This window comes from Fusarium verticillioides, chromosome 2 (genome assembly GCF_000149555.1).
Source record: "Fusarium verticillioides 7600 chromosome 2, whole genome shotgun sequence".
Lineage (NCBI taxonomy): Eukaryota > Fungi > Ascomycota > Sordariomycetes > Hypocreales > Nectriaceae > Fusarium > Fusarium verticillioides.
Window position 1 is genome coordinate 2,253,719 of NC_031676.1, and position 22,774 is coordinate 2,276,492.

The 22,774-nt window shown below is 50.8% G+C and overlaps 5 protein-coding genes across 11 annotated transcripts; 3 read left to right on the forward strand and 2 right to left on the reverse strand.

Annotated features, from left to right (window-relative positions):
- The first annotated feature begins 611 nt into the window (after positions 1 to 611).
- Positions 612 to 5,033, forward strand: FVEG_04245 (hypothetical protein). 5 transcript variants are annotated; one of them, XM_018892020.1, is made up of 4 exons: positions 612 to 1,208; positions 1,619 to 2,117; positions 2,165 to 4,488; positions 4,542 to 5,033. In XM_018892020.1, the coding sequence occupies exons 2-4, from the start codon at positions 1,769 to 1,771 to the stop codon at positions 4,683 to 4,685; spliced, it is 2,817 nt and encodes a 938-aa protein (XP_018748631.1). In that variant the 5' UTR covers positions 612 to 1,208; positions 1,619 to 1,768; the 3' UTR covers positions 4,686 to 5,033. The 5 variants fall into 5 exon arrangements, with proteins under 5 accessions (XP_018748631.1, XP_018748632.1, XP_018748635.1 ...); XM_018892021.1 differs by having other exon boundaries at positions 1,624 to 2,117; positions 4,542 to 5,014; XM_018892022.1 differs by lacking the exon at positions 612 to 1,208 and having other exon boundaries at positions 1,363 to 2,117; positions 4,542 to 5,014.
- Positions 5,034 to 6,764: 1,731 nt separating this feature from the next.
- Positions 6,765 to 10,274, forward strand: FVEG_04244 (hypothetical protein; the record flags this gene model as incomplete). Its single annotated transcript, XM_018892019.1, has 2 exons — positions 6,765 to 8,582; positions 8,646 to 10,274. 2 exons carry the CDS (start codon positions 6,765 to 6,767, stop codon positions 10,272 to 10,274), a joined length of 3,447 nt encoding a protein of 1,148 aa, XP_018748630.1.
- A 474-nt stretch (positions 10,275 to 10,748) lies between these two features.
- Positions 10,749 to 12,543, reverse strand: FVEG_04243 (guanine deaminase). Its single transcript, XM_018892018.1, has 2 exons — positions 12,108 to 12,543; positions 10,749 to 12,054 (listed from the first exon to the last, which is right to left on the reverse strand). The coding sequence occupies exons 1-2, from the start codon at positions 12,352 to 12,354 to the stop codon at positions 10,907 to 10,909; spliced, it is 1,395 nt and encodes a 464-aa protein (XP_018748629.1). The 5' UTR covers positions 12,355 to 12,543; the 3' UTR covers positions 10,749 to 10,906.
- Positions 12,544 to 12,765: 222 nt separating this feature from the next.
- On the reverse strand, positions 12,766 to 20,086 carry FVEG_04242 (fatty acid synthase subunit beta, fungi type). Of its 2 annotated transcripts, XM_018892017.1 has the most exons (3): positions 19,588 to 20,086; positions 14,286 to 19,507; positions 12,766 to 14,234 (listed from the first exon to the last, which is right to left on the reverse strand). In XM_018892017.1, exons 2-3 carry the CDS (start codon positions 19,480 to 19,482, stop codon positions 13,117 to 13,119), a joined length of 6,315 nt encoding a protein of 2,104 aa, XP_018748628.1. In that variant the 5' UTR covers positions 19,483 to 19,507; positions 19,588 to 20,086; the 3' UTR covers positions 12,766 to 13,116. The 2 variants fall into 2 exon arrangements, with proteins under 2 accessions (XP_018748628.1, XP_018748627.1); XM_018892016.1 differs by having other exon boundaries at positions 14,286 to 20,086.
- A 1,402-nt stretch (positions 20,087 to 21,488) lies between these two features.
- On the forward strand, positions 21,489 to 22,566 carry FVEG_15435 (hypothetical protein; the record flags this gene model as incomplete). 2 transcript variants are annotated; one of them, XM_018904559.1, is made up of 3 exons in its annotated part: positions 21,522 to 21,797; positions 21,858 to 22,141; positions 22,189 to 22,430. In XM_018904559.1, the coding sequence occupies one exon, from the start codon at positions 21,522 to 21,524 to the stop codon at positions 21,795 to 21,797; it is 276 nt and encodes a 91-aa protein (XP_018748626.1). In that variant the 3' UTR covers positions 21,858 to 22,141; positions 22,189 to 22,430. The 2 variants fall into 2 exon arrangements, with proteins under 2 accessions (XP_018748625.1, XP_018748626.1); XM_018904558.1 differs by having other exon boundaries at positions 21,489 to 21,797; positions 21,858 to 22,566.
- Positions 22,567 to 22,774: the final 208 nt, after the last annotated feature.

Genomic DNA, 22,774 nt, shown 5'->3' on the forward strand with positions numbered 1-22,774 from the left:
TAATAAGATGGAGATCCTGGAGATGGCTGCCACCTTTTTGCATCATTGCATCTCGACCCCAGACGGACGAACTGTTGTTGTTGTCAATTTCCCCAGGCTCACGGTTAATGTCAATTTGTTGTGGCGGGTTTAAGACCAAGACTAAGACGAGACGAGGCGTGACAAGCAGGACACGCACGGCTAGCCTCGAAGCCGACCGGTGAAAAAGAAAAGAAAAGAACACGTCTCGAACATGACAGACACCCCAGATTGGCTGCGACTGTGACGTGACAGACAGACAGACAGTCAGTCATTAATTAAGGGAATTCTTTCTCGGAAGATCCAACCGACAAGGACAAGCAATTCGTTCGTTCGTTGGTAGGAGTGGCACCCCATGGCACCAAAAATCCTCCACCTCTTACACCACTCCACATCTGTTCATCAACCCACCTTCGGCGGGACCTCGCTCCCAAGCTTGGAGTCTAACTAAGGCTAGATCCTCTCTTCTCCGTACGGAGTAGCAAGCGAACCATTTGGCATGCGGCAGCTTCTTGGGGCATGCTGGTCTAGTAAAAGTACTCCCCCATTTCTGTCGAACAGGCCCCGTCCATGCCCAGGTTTTCCTGGTACCGCCCGACATTTCAGTCACGAGCGGTCATGCCTTGGGGTTTGGGTTGGTTCGGTTCAGTTTCTCCAGAAAAACACAACACCCGTTTCTCTCGTCCCTTCTTTCGATCAAAGATTGTCCTTGTCATCGTTGGTCAAGAGCATTCGAATCTGTCTATCCATAAACTATTGCTTCTTTTTCTGATCTCTGTGATCCTAATTCTCCGTCTCAAAGTTGAATCTCGACTCCAGGGGTTTTTGAGTTTTATAGCACTCACTCACCCACTCACGACTCACTCAACGTCAAACCTCCAGGATCCACTTGTCGGTCACTCAGTCTTCTGATCTGACATGACTTGATTATACTTGGACCTCTTTAAAACGATCCTTAAGGTGACCAATCTTGGTATGAAGATCCCGTTCTTCTCTTGCCCCTCTAAAACAAAAACCACGAAATCAATTGCATCAAAGACCAAGATCTTGTCGAGCTGTGTTTAAGCGCAGAGTCCAAAGAGGAAGAGGTCCAGCCTGACATTGCCGCCGCAAATCTCAACGCATCTGGCAATAAGCTATTTAGCCAGAGTTCACGACGGCAGCTAGACACCTCAAACGACCAGGGTACTGTAAGTGTATGCCTTCACTTTGTCTCATCTCCTGGACCGTCTTTCATCTCCCCAAATCCCTTCACTTTCCCTGTCAAGTGTCAACCCATTTCTTACACCCTGACCCTCCTCATATATACACCAAGACGTATTCTCACAACCCTCTACTCCAAAAAAAACCCTGTGTCCATCACTACCTATAATGCAAAGGTGTCAGATGCCTCGTCAATCACTCAGCGGTCCCCGCTCCCCGAGAAATTTGCCCCCTAATACCAATACGCGTTGATCTTGGTCTGTTTTGATGCCTCTGCAACCCGCCTGCAGCCGTCATCAGACTCGAACCCCTGTTTACCTACCTCTTACATCTAGCTCTTCCCCATAAACTGATTTGAGTTCTGCCTGCAGGAGGGCAAGCTGACCAGGTTTATCAGTGAAGCTGTCCCCGTCTTTCCTCTCCAAGAGAGGGGAATAGCTCACAACATCCTCCGATCCTATCCTAGCTACGGATACTCGAACCCACAATACCCTTACTGCCGCCAGACCCTCCGCAGCGTCTGCGGTTGAGCGCGAGCACTGGCAACATGTTGTCTAATCCACTTCAACGTTTTTCACCTTACCAGAACATCACCTCCTCCAACATCCCACCGGATGGAAACGTCCAGCAAGGCACGATGTCAGGTACAGGACTGGAATCACTCGGCCAAAGCCATCAATATCCGATTCAACCACTCTCGCAAGCCGTCCCCCTCTCAAGCGCTCATCTGGGGAGGTCAGGTCCCCAAGTAAAGAATCGACAGCATCCTTATGGAATTCACCCGCGCAACGCCAGCACCTCAGGGCCCATCAGGAGAAGAATCAGTCGAGCTTGCGATCAGTGCAATCAACTACGCACGAAATGCGACGGCCAACACCCCTGTGCACACTGCATTGGTAGGTACTGAGGTCAAACATTAACGGAGTGTTTCTGACTTCTGTAGAATTCGGCCTGGGGTGTGAGTACATCCGCGAAAGGAAGAAGAGAGGAAAGGCGTCGAGAAAGGAACTGGCCCAGCAAGCTGCTGCCCAGGCGGCGGCGGCTGCCAACGGCCAGACTCTTGATGAATCTACATCTGAGAATGGCCAATCCGGCAACAAGGGACTCGACTCGTCGAATATGGTACTAGAGCAGCAATCTAATGAACGACACCCGAGCACAAGCAGCAAATCGAGCAGAGATCCGGGCGACGATGTGATGCGACATACTCAAGGTCTGGAAGGCCTCGACCCCCTTGGCAACATAAGCGAGCAACCACACATGGGTCGTTCCTCTCTGGATGGCGAACATATTGAAAATAACGGCGGTCTGGATCTCAATGGCTTCGGAAGTATGGCTCACGGCTATGAGACGCAGGGTCTTGAAGGTCCTGTGCTCAATGGTCAGTCATATGCGGCCAACGGGCGAGGCAACATGCCTGGCTATGCCGAATTCCCATATTCGATGCAAGCCCAGAGTCCTCCTAACTTTACCAACAACCCCACATTCAGGATGGGAAATAGCCCTCTTGGGTACTCAATGGGGAAGGGAACTTCACCTGGATGGGGTATCTCAATGGCTTCACCGCCAGGCCAGTACCAATCCCAGGTCCCAGCTCCAGCTTTCAACAACTCCAAGTTGCGGTATCCTGTTCTTGAGCCATTGGTGCCATATCTCAACAACCTTATCCCTATCCCGCTGGCTTGCGATTTAATCGACTTATACTTTGCGTCCTCTTCATCGGCCCAGATGCACCCGATGTCACCCTATGTCTTGGGGTTCGTATTCCGAAAACGATATTTCCTGGATCAGACGAGGCCGAGACCATGTCAACCAGCCCTCTTGGCAAGCATGCTTTGGGTTGCTGCACAGACTAGTGACGCTCCTTTCCTCGCCAGCACACCATCAGCTCGAGCCAAGACATGTCAGAAGCTCCTAGAACTTACAGTGTATCTCCTTCGACCGCTCATTCATACAGCACCAAGCGATGCGCCCAGCCCCGTTGCTGATGGTGTTGCTCTTGGCGGGTTGGGTGTGGCTATGCCCGGCTCAATTAGCCTCGATGCTACAAGTGGCGAGTCGGGGCCATTTGGTGCCGCAGGTAGTCTTGACGACGTAATCACTTACATTCATTTGGCGGTCGTCGTCTCTGCGAGCGAATACAAAGGTGCCAGTATGAGATGGTGGACCGCTGCTTGGGGTCTTGCTCGTGAGCTGAAGCTGGGTCGCGAGCTTCCCCCTGGACCTTCACCTGCGACTCAAGAGAACATGGACACTGACACCGCAGATGATGGAGAAGGCGGTATTAGTGGTAACGGATATGTAGGCGAGGAAGAACGTGAGGAACGACGCCGAATATGGTGGCTCCTTTACATCGTCGACAGACATTTGGCATTGTGTTACAATCGCCCCCTATTTTTGCTTGATATCGAGTGCCAGGGTTTGCTGCAACCCATGGACGACGCCCGATGGCAGAGCGGCGACTTCAGCGGCCACTCAAATTCAACCACAGATCCCAATCTACTGGGAACGAGTCCAGAAGGGTATGGCGCCGAAATGACACAAGCTCATGGTCCTCAATACGAGTGCCGAGGCCACAGCATATTTGGATATTTCCTCCCTCTCATGACGATCCTGGGTGAAATTGTCGACTTGCACCACGCAAAGAATCACCCGCGCTTCGGAACCGGCTTTCGTCAAGGGCACGAGTGGAATGCCCAAACCGCAGAAATTACTCGACATCTGGAAATTTATGAGCAGAGCTTGCAGGCTTTCGAGCACAAGAACCTGCCCCGACCGGCGGAGGAAAGAGTCGATGCTCAGAACGAGGGCAACGAGCGCTCAGGGGTTCCTGATGCCAACACGCCATCAGTACACTCAGTACACACTAACGGATCGAATCGTCTCACCGAGAGCAATATACAGACTCGAATCGTTATTGCATACGGAACTCACGTTATGCACGTCTTGCATATTCTATTGGCCGGAAAATGGGATCCCATCAACTTGCTGGATGATGAGGATCTGTGGATCTCATCGCAGGGATTCATCACATCGACGAGCCATGCTGTTGCTGCGGCTGAAGCGATCAACCAGATTCTTGAATTCGACCCTGGACTGGAATTCATGCCGTTCTTCTTCGGTATATATCTTCTTCAGGGGTCGTTCTTGCTGCTGCTTATTGCGGACAAGCTGCAGTCGGAGGCATCGCCAAGTGTTGCAAAAGCATGCGAGACAATCGTGCGGGCTCACGAAGCATGTGTAGTCACTCTAAGCACAGAATATCAGGTAAGTCCTTCTCTACAAATCGAGATCTCAGCGTAAATACTAACAATGGATAGCGAAAATTCAGCAAAGTTATGCGTAGCGCTCTTGCTCAGGTTCGAGGTCGTGTACCTGAGGATCTGGGAGAGCAGCAACAACGGCGAAGGGAGCTTTTGGCAGTTTATCGATGGACAAAGGACGGAACAGGATTGGCCTTGTGAGCAGGGCTCTGGGTCAAGATAACGGCAAGCAAGCCATCGGGATTGGAAAAAAGGGGGCAACATATTCGCGGCGGCGTATTGGGACACTCTCTTTCGGGTAGATAACGGCCTTGATGGACTCAAGACATGACTTGAGTATTGGAGCGGCACGGTGCTTTTAGATACCATGAAGCGGACAGCGATGTGTTGTCGAAAAGCCAAATCTTTTGGCATGTGGGAATTCAATTTCTATTAATCTTTTTGAGTTCTTAACGAATCGTGTCTTTCTCGGGATGGTTCGCGATTGATGATGGTAGAATGACTGGTAAAGGAAGAGATTAGCAATGAGATCAATGCTAGTTGTATGCGAGTGAGCGAGTGCTGGGTGATGTTCAAACAAAGGACGCGGATGTAAAGTGAAGGGGGGTGGTGAGCAAGCATGTTCAGTAAGACAACGACTTAACGAGCGAACATGGTCATCTTAGTAAACTGACTTGGATGGACTATTTCGTCCTCTTGGCTGGTCCCAAAGACTTTTTCTCCTTCTTGTTTATGTCGGTGCGTCACCAACGACACTGCTGACGGCCAACACCAACCGTAACCCCTATTTACACCCATCAACACAGGACGATCCAGGGCTTTCGAAAATGCATTCCGACGTACCTAGAGGGTTCGGTATTGTTACTGCGTTGTTTTTGGCTTGATAATTCGATTGCTCGGCGAGCTGTTTTGATGTGTACCATCGATATAGACACTACCTACGAAACGAACCATGATACGAGTTAGCTGTGGTGAAGCGGAACGATCGATACGACTCCAAAAAAAAAAAAAAAAACACAGACGATCGAGACATGATATAAGAGGTCCTCCGGGTTGGGTTTTGGAAGCTTGCACACTAACTAACGAATTCCGATAATGGGGCGAGTTGGCGAGTTGGGGGGGTTAAACCACCAAGACGAATCAAGACTCAACAAAAGAGATAAGGAAGAATGACTCACCAAAGATTGTTCTTTTCCATATTTCTACAGTTAGAGTAAGAGCTTGAGATATATAAACAACTGTCAGAGTACATTCTTGCTGAAATTGTTTTCCTGGCATGTTACGCCTCGTACACCCTCGCGAGTAACCACGTCATGTGTTTTCTTCACCCAGGCGATTGGCCGTTTATTTCCATGCGTATCAACTTGATGTGGGGGATAGAGGCTCTGCAGTGCCAGGATATGGAACTCCACTCTCGACTTCAACGCATAGGGTCCGCCAGACACTCGATGATATAGCTTCATAGGCATGCATCACTTGCAAAATATTATATACTCAATATAGATACATAGTAGAGCATGTTCAGGATCGCTTATTTAGAGACTGTTGTCAAGAAACCTCTGGGATATGCTCACGTGGACTGCCAAACAAAAATGCAGCCTATGGCTTCCATTGCATCAGATGGGATATAACCTGTTGCTCTGCCCGTGACGTTTTCTTTTCTTGATCACGTCTTCAGGCGCGTCTGCTACCTCTGAACTGTCTGTCTACGCGTGCCTCCACTGTCACAGGCGGACTATACCTCGCAGTGACCAAATGCATTAGCTCATGATGCCCCTATGCCACTGCAAGATTTCCACGTAGGGAACTCACTCGCTTGTCTCGACTGCATAGCCCGCTATTTCTACTGACACTGGCAGTTCGAGGTCCGCAGAACTGCGTTTGCTTCTCTGCCTTCCTGGTTGCTCCACCCACTCCGTTTCCCCCATCTCTTCCTTTCTCCTCTCTCTTCTCCTCCCATCACAACATCACAACCTCACTCTCACAAACCCAAACTTCTTTTTATTTTATTTACCACAACACTCTTCTGCGGGTTGGATCATCTTCTTTTGATCTCTCTTCCAATCACGAGCATCTCCTGCTTTATGATTTCATCCCTCAGAACTCCATCTGAACATCACTGCACACTACCACATCTCGCACCCACGGCTTGTGCAGCTATTCACTGCCGCAAGTTACATCTGCACTTAATCACTACACTACACACTGTTCACAGTATCACCTGCACATTTTAAACCTTTTCTATTTATTCTCCACGCGGTTTCGCGTCCCGAAGACACCATGTCTGAAGGACTTCCCTCGAAGCCTCTTCAACCTGCCCGCCCGTTGACTCAAGTACATCTGTCACCTGGGTCTGCAGAAGAAGCTATTGCATCTCTCCGAGCTTTTGGTACCAGCTTTCCACAGGCTGCTGGATCCCAAGCAGCTCAGACATCAACTACCCTCCAGGTACCTACTGTACCAGTCACTGAACAGTCTCAACAACCTCAGACAGGAGCGGCCCCTGCTAGAAAGCCCCGAAGAAGAAGACAACCTAGGAAGACTCAAGCACAAGCTTCAACATCTCAACTGTCTCTTCCACAGGGCTCCCAAGAGGTTCATCAACTTCAAGCCGAAGCACCCCCTTCTCAGAAGGCCAGGCAACCGAGAAAGTCCCTGAAGCGATCTATCGACAGTGTCGAACCTTCAGCTTCCCAAGAAGGTCCTGCGATCAAGAAGCCCGCTCTTCAAGTGTCTCAGCCTACTCAACCTGAGAGCCAAGCACTTCCTTCTGCAGCCGCTCTACAGGTACCTCAGCAAGCTCAACAATCTCAGACCGAAGCACTCCATTCTCAGAAGGCTAAGCAGCCGAGAAAGTCTTTGAAGCGATCTATCGACAGTGTCGAACCTTCAGCTTCCCAGGAAGGCCCTGCTACCAAGAAGCCCGCTTTGGAGGTATCTCAGCCTGCTCAATCTGAGGTTCAAGCACCTCCCTCTACTGTTGCCCTACAGCTATATCAGCCTACTCAACCTGAGGTCGAAGCACCTCCCTCTACTGTTGCCCTACAGCTATATCAGCCTACTCAATCTGGTATTGAAGCACCTGCTTCGACTATCGATCTACCTCCACACCAGCCGGCTCAACAACTTCAGTCCCAGGCACCCCGTACTGATCCCACCCCTGGTGGATGGTGGGAGGTCCCTGGTTTCTCTGAACCGTTCAAGCAGTACCACAGAGACCGATGCGGAAAGGAAGGCACTCTTAGACCGTTTGTTGTCCAGGGAATCATTAACCTGGCTATCGCCGAACACCGAAGACTCCATGCTGCTGCTCGACAAGCTGCTGAAAACCAGGGTGCAACTAACCCAACTGCGCCTCAACAAGAGACAGATCCAGCATCTGCAGGCGTTCAAGCTCTTGTGACCCTATCCGGCGGCCCATCTTCTGAGATGGGCGTGGATAATCAACAGACGGCCATTGACCTTCCGATTGACCCCCAGCTTCAGGCGGAGTATGACGCTAGCTCTATGGACCCTCGTGCTCACACACTACACATCGGGGGTGTTCGGCTCAGCCAAGTTGGCTTGGGTCCCGATCCTGCTCTTCCCAAGGACGATGTTGATGGTCGCTTCAAGATGATTGAGTTCGAGCTCAAGAATCAGATTCAGCCTGGAAGTATTCCCATCCCCCCACCTTCTCTTCATCGACCCGCATACAAGGAGTTTGTTTGTAATACCTACGTGATGCCGCCCGGAGTTGAAGACGCTCGTCTGGAGAAGGTCCTGGTCGCAAGGAACGATATTATTCTCAACGAAAGGAAGAAGCTCAACCTTGTCCGCAACAACACATCTGCAAAGGGAACCCGTGTGAGACGGGAAGAGAAAGCGATCAACCTCAGGGAACTCACTAAAATGTTACAAGTCCAGATGAACTGGTGGCGCCTTAAGGCTGTCTCCCTTGGCGCCGACCCTAGAGAATGGAATGCCGTCTCCGAGGACCTCAAAGAGAAGATGTCTGCTGATATGGATAAAAAGGTGTGCGAGGCCGAAAGCGCTCAACTCGAGCGCATGAAGAGAATCAAAAGTTCAGAACATTCAGCTCGAAATACAGAAATCGCTGTGAGTTACATACAGTGCTTACGATTCTGGTATCCTAGGAACTTACTAACATACCGTGTCTAGAGACTGAACAAACTTGACGTCGCGAAGAAGGAGAAAGAGGTTCAAGCAATCATGGCTGCCATCGAGGCGAAAGATCGTGAACGACAGGAAGCACAGCTTCAGGGCCAGGAACTCCCTGAGATAGATCTTGGCGAGTTCATTAAAATGACCTTTCCTGACGATGAAGCCCATGCCGATACCACTACCGCTGCTGGTGACACGGCCGAAGCCCCTACTCCGATCAACGACAATCAAAACGACAGTATTCATGCCAACACAAGTGGCTCCATCAACACCGATGGCGCTCCAATTGAGTCTACAGCTAAGATCGGTGAAAGTGCCGATGCTGGAGGTGCAATCGAATCTGCCAACACCACTGATGTCAACAATACTATGGATGTTGGCAATCCTATCAACAACGACATCATTTCTCTGGTTCCCGGCAATACCATGGATGGAAACGCTCAGACTATGGGTGAAGATGCTCTAAACACTGGCAACATGGCTAGTGCATCTACCATGGACAACAGTTCACTTCTTCCAAACAACTGGGCCATGCAGCCATACACTCAGATTGTTAGCACCCCTAATATGTCTATGGACTCTCAAGGGGCTCCTGTCAACAACTACGGCATGCAGAACAACGACATGCAGAGCAACGACATGCAGAGCAATGGCATGCAGTACTGGGTCCCTGGCGGGACTGCGATTGATACCGAATTCCAGGGTGGTGCCTTGGACGACTTTAACCCTCAAAACAATAACTTCCTCAACTTGGGGCTTCATGATAATGGGTTTATGCAGAGCAATCTCCAGGACACCCCCTTTGCTACCGATGATATGCAGAACATCAACATCAACATCACCACCAATGGGTTTCAAAGAATCACCGCTCTCGACGATAGCACTCAACTATCTAACTATCCCATGCAAGACAGCACTCCTCTTGACACCAGCCTATATGGCAATGTCTCTTTCGGCAACAGTACTCAGTGCAGTACTTCCCTCGACAACAGTGTTCAGGGCGAGGCCGGTTTTGACACCAGCGCTTTCAGCAATGCCTCTATCGACAGCGGTACTCCATACAATGCCTCTTTTGATATCAACTTTCAAGACAACACCTCTGTCAACTACGGACTCCAGGGCAATCTCCCTACTAACAACAGTACTCACGGTGCCGCCCCCTACAACAATTTGATCCAGGGCATTGCCTCTAGCAGCACCAATCCTCAGGGCAATGGCAACGCCACTAAGAAACAGAAGCCCAATAGAGTCACCAAGACCACCAAGCCTAGCCGGGCCAACAAGAGCAATGGCCGCAACGTTAAGAAGCCCGAGACCGTTAGACGTGAGATCACCGGAGCCGATCTTCCTAGAGTTGCAAACCCCGTCTCAAGCAACAGCTTCAACCCAGCCGTTCTTGCACGCGCTAGACTTGACCACATCGATCCCACAGATCGTTACGCCTTTGGTGGACGGCCTCCTAGTGCCAGCCAACAGATCCTCACTCCTCGGGCTTGCGACTTCGCAAACGACAAACACCTCACCTACGAGAATTCTTTTACAAGCGAGGGCAACAAAAGCCTCTTCGAAGCTAATTATTCTAACTATGAGTTGTACCCTTCCGACGACGAAAGGAACCAATTTTGAAAACCTGTCAACCCGTTGGGAAGACGCAGGGCTGAAGTGAGAAGCCGCGCGATTGGGGACTGATGCAGTCTCGTAATGAAAGTCGCATCGAGGTCTCCCAGTTATGAGTGTCTGTCATTGGAGATGAGAGTTTCGGCCATTACATGAGGGCTATGAACCATACCAGAGGAGGATAGTTGCTAATTTTTGTGCGAGTATGGAGGATATATCAGTGAAGCCAAACCAAGGCTTCACATGCGAATCGGATCTGTCGTGTTTTCTTCACACAAAGTGTCATGCCTCGGATTAATAGGCAGGAGTCATAATTATACACGCAGTTAGTTAAAGCTATTACACAAAAACTCAGTAGCGACATGCACTGTTAGTGATGAAGTGACAGAAAAAAGCCCAAAGCAACAATCCTGTCATGGGTTCGTAGCACGCCTCTTTTTTAGCAATCCATGGCATATTATCTGTAGAGCTGATTGAGCATGTACGGAGTAATCAAGTGAAACATTGACGCTGATGATCACGAGGGCAGACAGAGATTGTACTGCTCTGCTGCTGTACCGACAAATTGCATTGCTGTCAGTGTTGGATAGTGTCTGAAACAACATGGGCAGTCTGTCTCAGCTCATTTCTTTGTCCTCTGCTTATCTTACATGAACCGTTCTCCCTCTGACCCAAACCCTCTTGACATTCCTGTCGTCTCCATTAAACAGCCACTTCGCAATCTTCTCCTCCCAAGTTTCCCACCCGAAAACATTCACATTCCCGTCATCATCCGCCAGGCCATCCTCATCAACACTTCCTAGTCCTATCAACTGAGCATCCCACTCCATACCCTCCTCAAACCCACCGATTCTATCAGCCAGTCCAACAACCTCTGCACCGCCGCGAGTTGCAAGATACAGCACCTCTTCGACCGTCAACTTGCTCCGTTCCTTTTCCTCGTCCATCCCCATCGCAACGTGTCGACTCACAAGGGCTGCTTGACGTGCTGCTTCGAGAATGGAAGGGCTGTAGCCGCCGCTCATGTCTGTACCAAGGCCAACTGTGATCCCCTTGTCCCAGAGCCATCTTACGCGTGCAGAACCGCTGGTGAGTGAACTGTTGCTGCAAGGACAGTGTGAGATTTTACTTCCCCGCTGCGCAATCAGCTTTGCCTCCGCTTCGGTCAAGTGAATCGCGTGCGCAAGAATCGTCCGGGTGGTGAGAAGACCGCAATCATCGTACAATTGCGTATACGACTCCGACTCCGGAAACAGCTTTGCGACAAGTTCGACTTCTCCTTCGTTCTCGGAAACGTGTGTCTGGACAGGAAGATCCATTTCTTTTTGGATCTTTGCCAGACCCTTCATCGAATCGCTGGAGCAAGTTGGTGCAAATCGAGGCGTCAGCACCGGAGATACAAGTTTAAACTCAGGGTCGATTTTTTGAACATGTCGAATCGTCTGTCTCGTTTTTTCAAGGCCCTCTTCGGCACTCTCATCGCGATAGTAGCTTGGACACATGTCAGGGTTGTCCATACACACGCGTCCAACAAGAGCTCGTTGTCCTATCTCTAAGCAGAGATCAGCGAGGAGGTTCGTTGCTGCTACGTCGATGGTAGCATAGTAAGCCGCTGTTGTCGTTCCGTGGGATAATGTCCGTCGAACACATGAGCCATATACTCGCTTTGCCTTGCTCAAGTCCTTTAGACTTGACTCTAGAGGGAATGTATACTTCTCCAACCAGTCTAGGAGAGTGGTCTTTCCAAAGATTCCCACATTTGGGTATTGAGATGCATGCACATGTGAGTCTAATGTTTCTGTCAGTGTGTGTTTCTTGGAAAGCAAGGGCTGTATCACTCACCAACAAAACCAGGGAAGAAGAACTGCCCAGGCTTCGCAATATGAACATCTACGTCGCTGAGCTCCCAGTTCAGAGTTTCACGTAGCCTCTTTCCAATCTGCTCAGTACTGCCGCCCTCTGTATCGACCTTGACAATTCTACCCTCTCCATCAACACATACAATCGTGTCATGGTGATAGTCAAGCTCTTTGGGACTTTTGCTGGATATGAATGTCCCGACAAAGACTTGCTTCTTTAAGCCCGCCATTGTAGATTCCTCTATATCTCAATTTCTCAAATGTTCGCTGTGTTGTTGAACAATAAGAGGTAAGATGCCAAGTGGGGATGGTGTAATAGCGAACAGAGCCGAAAGAAAAAAGAAAGCCCGAGAACAAAAAGAACGAGTCTAAAGCCCTTCCCCTTTGGACCTTATATACGAATTCATGAACACGTAAACTTATCTATGTTTGCGATGTTGTTAGCGACCAAAGCGGTCTTGATTCCCCTGATAGGCCATCTCCACCACTTGTCCGTCTCCGGCCGTCGCCGGCAGCCGACCGCTACCGCTACCGCTCGGAACCAGCGAGATCCAATGGTAGGGTGGTACAGTCGCCGAGCCGAAGCACACCAATCAATGTCGGGTGTTTCATTATCTCGTCAATTATTTCCTACACAAGCCTCACTTGTACGACACCGTCGGGAGCGAACCAACATCACAAGACTGCGTGTGCATCCCAAGCTTTCACAGGACGAGATATGTTATTCGATTTATGAACCAAATTTCATCATCAGGCATTCAAAAATTCTCTAAAATTGTAGCAAAAACAAACGCCCCTCTAGCTAAAGATAACAAGATACATCGTAATATAGGTGGTACTCATCATGCCAGGATAACAATCCGGCCGGGAATCTGTAAACTCTCTTCGTGATCATCCATCCATCTCTAGTCTTCCGTTACATCATGTCTCTGCATGGTCCCTTTTCTTCTTTTTTATTATATTTCCCTTTCTCTTTGGTTTTCCAAACTTACTCAAGCAGCACGGCCAGAACCTTCATACTCGCCACTGGAGCTGTCGCTACCTTCGACACCGTTGGTAGCGGTCTCGTCCTGGTTATACTTCTCCCAGTTGGCCAACACAGCACCAATCTTTGGCGAGTTGGTCAGCTTGTACACATCCTCGAAATACTCCTTGGTCAACGCGAACGGCTTGGCCGTCACGTTGGGAATATACTTTCCAACCAATTTGGAGGGGTCGATGGATGTCTTGTTAATCTTCTTAAGCAAGAAGGATCGGAAAGGCTTGACACCAGATCGAAGGAAGGTCGAGTGGAAGGGCACATCAATACCACGGAGAGGAATGGTAGCGAAGCCACGCTCCAGCTCAAGAGGTGTGGGCTTGGCAAGAGTCTTCTCGGCACAGCCGCGGATGATCTCGCGGAGATGTCCCTTAACCTCCTCGATGTTGTCCTTGACCTCTTCAATGTCAATCTTCTGGATCTTGATGAAGTTGGTCACACCAGCAAGAGTGTCGAGCGCACGGAGATCACCAGCGCAAACATACTGCATATTGGCAATGTTGTAGTTGACAATCTCAAGGAGCCAGCCAGTCTCCTCAGCAATGTTGTCAACAACGAACTGGAGAGCGGCTTCGTTGAAGGTCTTGCTGATGCGGCTAGGGTTAACAGCGCACATGGAGTAGTTGGATCGGCCAGCAGCGTCACGCTCGACGGCAACCTGCATGGTGAGGCCACGGTAGAACACAACGGACACCAAACTCTCAATTGGCATGACCTCGGCAAGGGCAGCAAGGGCCGAGTATTCACCGAGAGAGTGACCAGCAAAGGTGCTGTTGTTAGGCACAAGTCCCTTGGCCTTCATGTCCTCAAAGCTGGCCTTCTCCATCAAGGTAAGGGCTGGCTGAGTGAACTGGGTGGCTGAGAGAAGTCCAGTAGGGGAGCGGTAGGTGTATGAGGTAGTGGTCTCATCAATCTCCTTGAAGATCTTCTCAGACTTGATGCTACCATCCGCAGCCACGGTCTCGAAAGTCATCGCAATGTAGTTCTGGCGGATAGCCTTACCACGGGGACCACCGAAGTGGATGGTGAGCTCCTTAGGGTTGTTCTTGACAATGTTGGTAATGGAGAAACCTGGGATATATTAGCAGATGCACATTGATAGTACCGATTCATGTAACTTACCATAGGCGTCGAGGAGGTACTTGTCGGCGCGATCCCAGACCTCCTTGGCAACGGGACTGCTGGCGTATAACTCCATACCCATACCCTGTTCCTGAGAACCCTGTCCAGTGAAAACGTAGGCAGTCACAGGCTGTTCAACCTCGGCCTCGCCCTCAAGAACCTTGTCCTCGGTCTCCTTGTTGCGGACCTCCACCTTGATGATCTTGCGACCAGAGACCATGCCAGTGTGTTGAAGCTTAACCTCGAGCTCATCGTTGGGCAGAACCATGCCAACAAGCGAGGCGTGGAAGCTTCGGACACGGCCAATGTTGTTCTCGGCGGCCCAGGTCTCGATCAGGCTTCGCACGGATGCACTAGAGTACATGCCATGGGTGATGGTACCAGGGAGGTTGGCATAGCTGGAGAATACACGAGAGACGTGAATGGGGTTGTAGTCACCGGACACACGAGCGTAATTCTCGTTGGAAGCAGGGGCTCGGAGAGCGAGAGGAGACTTGCCGCTAAGGGGGATGGAGTTCTCGAAGTTGATGGGCTGGTCGATAGGTTGGCCGTTGCGCTCAAGGTAATCAACAACAGGGTTGCCGTGAGACTCTCCGGTCTCATAGTCGACGCTGCCGACCTGGATGATCTCCTTGGTGGGGAGTTCAAGCAGAACCTGGCCGCGGGTCTCAATGCTGCTGAAGACAGCCTTGTTCTTGTAGCGAACCAAGCTTTGGAGACGGAAAGTCAGAGTCTGGCCGAGCAAGTCGATGTTCTGAGGAAGCTCGTCGACGGAGAACCATTGCTTGGATCGAAGAATAGCAACATCCTGAGTAGTGGCCAGATGAAGCTGGATAGGAGTCTCAACCTTTCGTTGGAAGGTGTTCTCGTAATCGGTATAAGTACCACGGTACAAGAATTGGGAGGTGACCTCCATGACAGGCTTGCCATCACGGACGAGAGTACCACAGACCTCAACCATCTTGCCAGCCTCCTGGTTGATGACGGCGTTGATCTGAGCAGTGGTGGAGACCTCGTCTCCCTTCTTGAGAGGCTCAGCGCCAGGGATCATGCGGAACTGGTTAGAGAGATGGACAAGCTTCAGGAGGTCTCCATCAATGGTGCGAGGGAAGATAGGCTTGGTAATGGCCTTCCAGCCGATAACAATGGCAAAGTCCATGGGAGCATAGACAGTCTTACCAGGTCGGTCGACAAATGCCTCTCCGTGGTTGCCAACAGCGTGCACGAAATCGTTGATAGCCTCGCCAGTGATGGTAGTCTTGCCACCATCGAACTTAGCAGTAACATCAGCGTCGAGGTCGAGAGGCTCTTCGCCGAACCACGCCTTCCAGTAGAACTCCTTGATGCGGTCATTGCGGCCCTCCATGACCTCACGGATAGGAGAGTATCCAGCCTCAGGGTGGTAGGTGAACTCTAGAGGCAGAGCAGCAGGCTTACCGAGAGCAGTGGTCTCCTTGATCATGTTGACCTGGATCTTGTTCTCGCCGACGAGCTTAACCTCGATGACGTCGATGTACTGGTTGTGGCGAGGCTGCTCACGAACAGCAATGGTAGTCTTGGAGGGATCATTAGGATAAGAGATCTCAACAAACAGACCACGAGAAGGAGCAAAAATGCGTCGGATAGGGTTGGTCTGGAACTTCTGGCCTTGAGCAACAACATCGGCCATGAGCAGGGCATGGCGCCAGTTGCGGTTGGGTCCAGCAAGCAAAGATAGCCATGAGTCGAGCTCAGGGAGAGTGGCAGCGGCAGACGATGACAAACGGTAGGTGTTCTTGTAGGTGTCGTAGCTGACAGTCAAGCCCTCGACATCAAGGGGCATCTCGGGGTCAACGAGCTTACCACCGAAGTACTCGATGTAAGGGATGGTGGCCTTGTTGTTGTTGTAAAGATCCCGGGTAAGGTACTCAACATGAGACTCGTGGATGCCATCAAGGATAGACTTGATGGGTTGATCAATCTCAGTGGAGAACTTGGCAGCGGCAGGTCCCTGAAGGATGCAGGTCCGGCCAACATCCTGGCCAACGACGGCATCGAGATCCTCAGATTGCCACAGGGAGTCCTTCTTGAAGTAGAACTCGAAGTTGTCGTCAAAGACAGGGATGAAAGTGACAGGCTTCTGAGTGGGTCGCATGCACATGATAAGGAAGTGCTGAACATCCTGGGCGTTGATGATCTGGGTCTCGGCATCAGGGTAGGCAGCGAGGATGCGGTCGATCACCTCGAAAGGCTCGTTGAGCTCGGAGTAACTCTGGAGAAGAGAGGCTTTGCCGGGGGTAGTGGTCAAACGCTCCTCAAGGCGGTGAATGTAGTCACCGACGAGAACAGTGTAGGAGCGGTCAATCCAGCGAGACTGGTGCTTGACGTAGAGGAGCTCGACAAGACGACGGAGAACATCAGCATAGGTCATGTCGTCAAGGTCACAGGCCTTGCCCTCCTTGTTGCGACCGAACCAGACCTTCTGGCAGTCGTCGTTCAGCTTCTTGATGATGTAGTCCTTGTTCTTGTTGAGCTCAGCAACTCGCTTTTCCTTGGGGAGACTGAAGATCTTCTGGTCCATCTCAGCCCAGAAGCGAACTCCCCGAGTGGCAAGCTTGTGGATAGGCTCACCCATCTCAGATCGGACGGTGAGAACACCACCAGCCGGTCCCTTGTAAGTCTGCTCCCACTCGCTGTCCTCAAGACCAGGTGCGGCGACGATAGCCTCCTTGGCCGCCTTACTGGTGTGAGCCTCCTTGGCAACCATCATGCGGCTACCGAACAAGCAACCATCGAAGGGCATGGGAGGATAACCGTACTTCTTGGCCCAGTCACCAGTGATGTAGGGGTAGGTGTCATCAGCACCACCGAAACCACTACCAGCAACAAGAATAATGTTCTCTTGTCGTCGGATACGGCCGTACATCTGGAGGATAGGCTGGTGGAAATCCTCGAAAGAGTGATGACCACCACCACGGCCACCAGTCCACTGAAGCATGACAGGGAAGTGGGGGTTGGCCTTGGCGATATTGATAACAGCCTGGATGGCATCGACGGAACCGGGCTTGAAGCTGATGTGCTTGAGGCCGAGGGTCTCGATGTACTCCTGGGCGACCTCGATAGAGGGAACACCAGCACCAATGGTAAGACCCTCAATGGGGACACCCTCGGATCGAAGCTTGCCGATCAAGGGGATCTGCCAGGCCATAGCACGGGGGTTGACATAGATCAGGTTGACGGAAATACCACGACCAGCAGGGATGGCCTTCTCGATCTTGGTAATAGCATCGGTCATCATGGGGCCAATGAAGTAACCACCGCCAGCAAGTTCGATGTGGTATCCAGCGTTCATGGTAGCGGCAACAAAATCCCAGGGGACAGTTGCGGGAGTCATACCAGCAACGACGATGGGAGGGAGACCAAGGAGACGGCTCATCTTAGTATCGAGGTATGTTCGGCCACTCTTGTTGGTGACAAGCTTGGGACCAAACTCCTTAACCCAGTCAATGGCATATTTGACGGCATTTTCCTCATCTCTATCGAAGAGCTCAGCCTTGTAACCGAGGTCGTTCATGCCACCATCGACAGTACCAGCCAAGATGACACGGACGCCAGTACCCTCCTTGTTTCGGCTGGTCAGTACGCCGAGACCGGAAACACCACCAGGGCCAAAATCAAGAATGTGGGTGGCATCAGGGAAGACAGTAGCCTTCTCCCAGTTGACAGGGTCGCGAGTGATCAAACGGACAAGGGCGGGAACAATGTTGCCCTTGACCTCTTCTCGGAGATCTTTACCAGTGTTGGTATCGAACACGGCAATTCCGAGATCACTGGAGTCAATTGAGATATCCTTGAGATCCTCATCAATCATGGCGGTAGCCTCGGCGAGGTACTTGCTGTGGAAAGGTGCGGTAATGGGGAGGAACCGGTTGGCGAAGCGAACCTTTCGCTCTGTGTAGGGAATACGGTTCTGATCCAGGCCAACAGGGGCCTTGACCTTGCGCAACTGAGCGTTAAGACCGTAGAGGGAGGTTGGGGGTCCTGTCACAACCAAGTTTCGTGGGCTGTTAATGAGAGAGATGCTGATGTGACGGTCCTCGGGAAGGTAGTGGTTAGTAGCATCAATGTGCTTCTGAACCTCAGCCTGAGGAAGATCTCGAATGCTAAGCATAGGAGTGGGTGCACCCTCGCCGTGCTCCTGTGACTCGCGAAGCATGGTAGGGGTCATGGAGGTGATGGGGAATGCCTGCTGGCTTCGTGTTCCGATCCAGAAAAGCATGGTAAGAACAGAGCTGGTGATGTCTCTCCACGAGTCCCAAGAGTCGGCAGCGGCAGTTGCAGCGGCCATGACAATACCTTGGGAGTGACCAGTGGAACCAGTGATTCTCTCGCGCAGCATACCAGGATGCACACCAAGAACCTTACATGTCACCTCATAGTGGGCAAGCTGGACGAGGCCAATAAGCGGGAAACTGACTGGTGCCGAAATGAGATAATCGACATCGGGAGTAGAGTCCTGGTGATGAAGCCAGTTCATGATATCAAGACCCTTAGGGAACATCTTCTCGGCTTTGGGGTTCTTGGAGAGAGTCTGGAGCAGCTCAGCTGAGCGGCTGATAAGATCACCGACAAAGCTTGAGTACGTCTTGAAGATCTCTCGCAATTCCTCGAAATACTCCTCAATATTACCCTGACCGCCGAAAATTGTGTAGATTTCGGCGTCACCATCCTCAGCTGCTCGGAAAAGGGCTGAAGCGTGGGGCTTGATCGGTCGGTTGCACACAGCACGAGCGGTGTAGTAGCTGCGGATGAAGTCGAGCTTCTTAGACTCAATGCCAGGCAAACTGGCAGCAATGGCGTGAGCTTCATTGCCACGGAGGAAATTGCGCTCGAACTCGTTCAGAACGAGCTTCAACACCTCCTCGTAGGAGCCTTGCTCGTCATCTTCACCCTCATCAACCTCATGAGCAATGAGGCCAAGGTATCTGGCGACCAGGTCGGGAACGGATGATGGCTCGTCATCCTGGGCAAGCTCGTCGGTGGCTTCGGGAAGAGTAGCGACAAACTTGTCTTTCAACTGAGAGGCGTGGAAATGGAGGTTGGTGGGAATGAGAAAAGAGGTCTCGAGAGAGCCGTGGGAGAGAGTCAACGGCCGAAGAGAAGCGCTAGATCTGGGGGTGGAAATGCCCGTTTGAGGGCCTTGACCGGCGCCGTACATGATGAGTGAAGGGTATCGAAGAAATCTGCAGTGGCAAGCAAAAGTGAATGGTTAGTTTGCAATTGGTGGTTGAAACCCTTCTCGGGGGGTTCAATGGTCACAAACCTATCAATTCAAGTCGTAACACACCAGAAATAGGATCTGATGCTTTCCCCAAGGACGCTGGTGAGAAGAAACCGGCGGTCCTGATTTGCGTGAAGGCTGGCTGGTCCCCTGAAAGGTGGGAGGGGTTAGAAATTAGTAGAGAATAGCTTTAGCAGTCGGTGGAGCGCAGCGCGGCACAAGACAAGATAACACCAGCCAGGCGCAAAGGGGATGTAGGGAGGGAGGGAGGAAGAAGGAAATGAGGATGATGATGGAAGAGGAAGATGAAGATGGACAATCTCAAGAAGGAAGAGTCGGAAGAAGAGGTCTAAGAGGGATTCAGAAATGGTTCCGGCCACGGTATAAGTCAAGAAGAGAAAAATCGAGCTTGTGCTGGTAGCCGACTTGGGATTGGATTGGATTGAGTTGTCGAGGGTGTGGTTGAAGCACCCGAAGTCTTGGAGGGGCCGCCTCAATGGACTGGAGTAACAGGCCAAAATTTCAGTTCTGTTGGGGATATGGAGGGGTACGTATCCTGGCATTGTTTTTTCTACGAGGTGCACTGTAGGAGGGCAACTTCTTGCTCCCCCTCCACAATCCGGGCTATCTTAGTGAAGAAGCGCATCCACCTCCCGCCGTTGTGAGACTGCGAGAGCCATTGGCATGCACCGCATTGGCGGTTCGCTTGATTCGCTGGGACCCCACGACATCAGACACGCCCCTTGCTGCATGACGCTCCTTGCCAAAGAGGGACAAGGGGACCATCATTTGCAGGGTTTGGGTTGGGAAGAAGGTCAACGAAGGTGAAGGGTCCTGGCCAAGGTACCGGTACTTGTATACCGCATTTCCTCTGGCAACAACCCATTGCTTCTGCCTCTAGAGAGAGGGCCGGGTGACTTCGGGCAAAATTACACCCAGCCACTGTTCTCCAAGGATTCGATCAGGAGGGCTGGAACAGCATTCTGGAGCTATACTGGAGCATTTGTTTGTTCTTGGTGCGCCTGTGAGGCTGCTGTTGAGTTATGGTTGCAGCAAGCGGGTGGGCGGAAGGCTGATGCTGAATTTTGATGGGAAGTCAATTTGTCCGCTTCGGAACAACAGGATCCTCCCTGTAGACCAATAGTCTGATCCTATTGATCTGGATCTGATCCTTAACTTTGATCGCACTATCATTGCCACGGTGTGGCCAAGCTTGTTGGACGGGTTGCACTCAACTTAACTCAATTCCTTATGCGAGTGAGTTCCTATCTATCTCCGACAGCTATACCAAGCCATCGAATGATCGAGTTGTCATCATTGTTCCTCAGCAATGTTGAAAGCCGGGTTTTCTGCAAGTTATTTCGTCATACCTCAATCAATTCTCCTCAACTATTTTGCTACCAATGATTTCGGGCATTTCGGGTATGCTGACATTCACACGGTCGCCGCCTACCCGGAACTATCGTGAACTTCATTTGTCTCAATACAGTATCGAGCCGAAAATTCGTCTTCGGGGTGGCCATGACAATTGATATATTTCTTTTTAACTTAGTACCTAACTATAGTAAGGTAGTAAAGAGTGGCCAAAAGCTGACCTCACTACTAACTAACAATCTGAAATAATCATCCGGCCATTCAGACTTGGGTAACCATCATGAAGCAGTGGCTATTTTTCACCTCTGTCCATCGCCCAGCCTTTTCTAGCCCAGTAATTTCAGCACTGATTTGAAAGTAGGTACTGTACATTTACTCAGCTCGGGAGTTTCGTGGGCCTCCCGTGTAGCTCCACTCCACTTTGAAAGACAACCATCAACGTCCACTTCCAATCTCAGCAAACAGCTTTCAGATGGGGATTGATTCAACATGAGCTGTTATAGGCCTCCAGTGACCCCGAACAGACATAGTCTGAATGGCATGGGTAGCAATTCCTGATCCTTGATCCTGAACTGATCCCAAACCTAACAGTGCACACCATCATGAGAACTCATGACTCCATCCTATGTTCGCCGACTCATGAGAGAAATTTTGTGCCTCCCTCCACCGCCTGGTCAACGCCTCACTCACATCCCCAACTCCCCCTACCAACAATGATTCGGCCCCCCACATTCTCCGTCAAGCTTCGACTTCCGGCTCATGGTGGGGTCAGGCTATTGATCAGTACCTACCTATCCAAGTCTCTTACGCGTAAAGTACCGTACCAAGGAGAGCAAAGAAAACTCAGGACCTTGATCCTAAATGATACGAAGACTTAGGTAAGTTAGCATGAGTTTGGGCTACCCATTGCTAAGTGCATTTGGATATCCTATATCAAGGTCCGATGTTTTCTTGCCCCGCCGAGAGTAGAGTGCCTTTTGCGATGTGTGGCCTCGAGTCGGCTCGTTTCGGTGAGTTACTGGAAATGGGACGTGTGCAATTGAGGAGCGAGAGAATTGTTATGACCTTCCTTGACTGCTTGGCCCTTATCCCTGGGCGGCATGGCGTCTGTAGATCTCGTTTCGGTTTCCATGCACCAACGGTTGTGGCTATCCGCAGTGGTTTCTGAGAGGTGCAGATAAGAGCCGCAAACATCGCAGTGACTTAGACAACGAACGTTTCAGCAAGTCAACTTAACTCTATTATTCAACGATGGCTTATTAGAGACAGACAGTAAGCGTGGAATGGCAGCTCAACGTCTCGACAAACTTGTTGCATACAAGAGGAGTTCGGATTTGCGGAAACCGACGGACAAACGAGAAGACTCGACGTTGAAATGTATCGGTACCTAACCGAGTACACTGAGCCGGATACCTAGGATGGCAGTTGAGAAAGACGCGAAATTACATTGACAAATGGAACCACTGGGAGTTGTTACCTGGCATATTCGAAATTTTGACAAGTTCATCACCACCACCACCTGAATAATTATCAAGACTTTGAATTATATGGCACTCCATAGCTCTAGTAAAAGTCTTCCTGAGGTTCATGGGGAATTCCTAACCCCGTACCCTACTCCCTAGCTTCAATGGCATATCTGACCTGGACCACTCAACCTTCACCATCCTCGCTTATTCGTACGAGTTCTGACTGGTAGCAAGGACCATCTGCCATAGCCTTAGACCCCTGGGGTCAATATTGATAGCCCATGGAATCTCTGTCGTCACCTTGCCTTTGATATCCCGAGATGGAGCCTATTCTTATCGTTGCTGGGCTGAGAACTTAATTGTCGACCAGTAGATAGCAGAATCGAGAA

Coding starts and splice junctions, on each gene's coding strand:
- FVEG_04242 (XM_018892017.1), bottom strand. CDS start 19,482: ATGTACGGCGCCGGTCAAGGCCCTCAAACGGGCATTTCCACCCCCAGA. Junction 14,235..14,285: donor GTACCTCCTCGACGCCTATG/GTAAGTTACATG, acceptor AATATATCCCAG/GTTTCTCCATTACCAACATT.
- FVEG_04245 (XM_018892020.1), top strand. CDS start 1,769: ATGTTGTCTAATCCACTTCAACGTTTTTCACCTTACCAGAACATCACC. Junction 2,118..2,164: donor CCCCTGTGCACACTGCATTG/GTAGGTACTGAG, acceptor TGACTTCTGTAG/AATTCGGCCTGGGGTGTGAG. Junction 4,489..4,541: donor CTCTAAGCACAGAATATCAG/GTAAGTCCTTCT, acceptor AACAATGGATAG/CGAAAATTCAGCAAAGTTAT.
- FVEG_04243 (XM_018892018.1), bottom strand. CDS start 12,354: ATGGCGGGCTTAAAGAAGCAAGTCTTTGTCGGGACATTCATATCCAGC. Junction 12,055..12,107: donor CTTCTTCCCTGGTTTTGTTG/GTGAGTGATACA, acceptor CAGAAACATTAG/ACTCACATGTGCATGCATCT.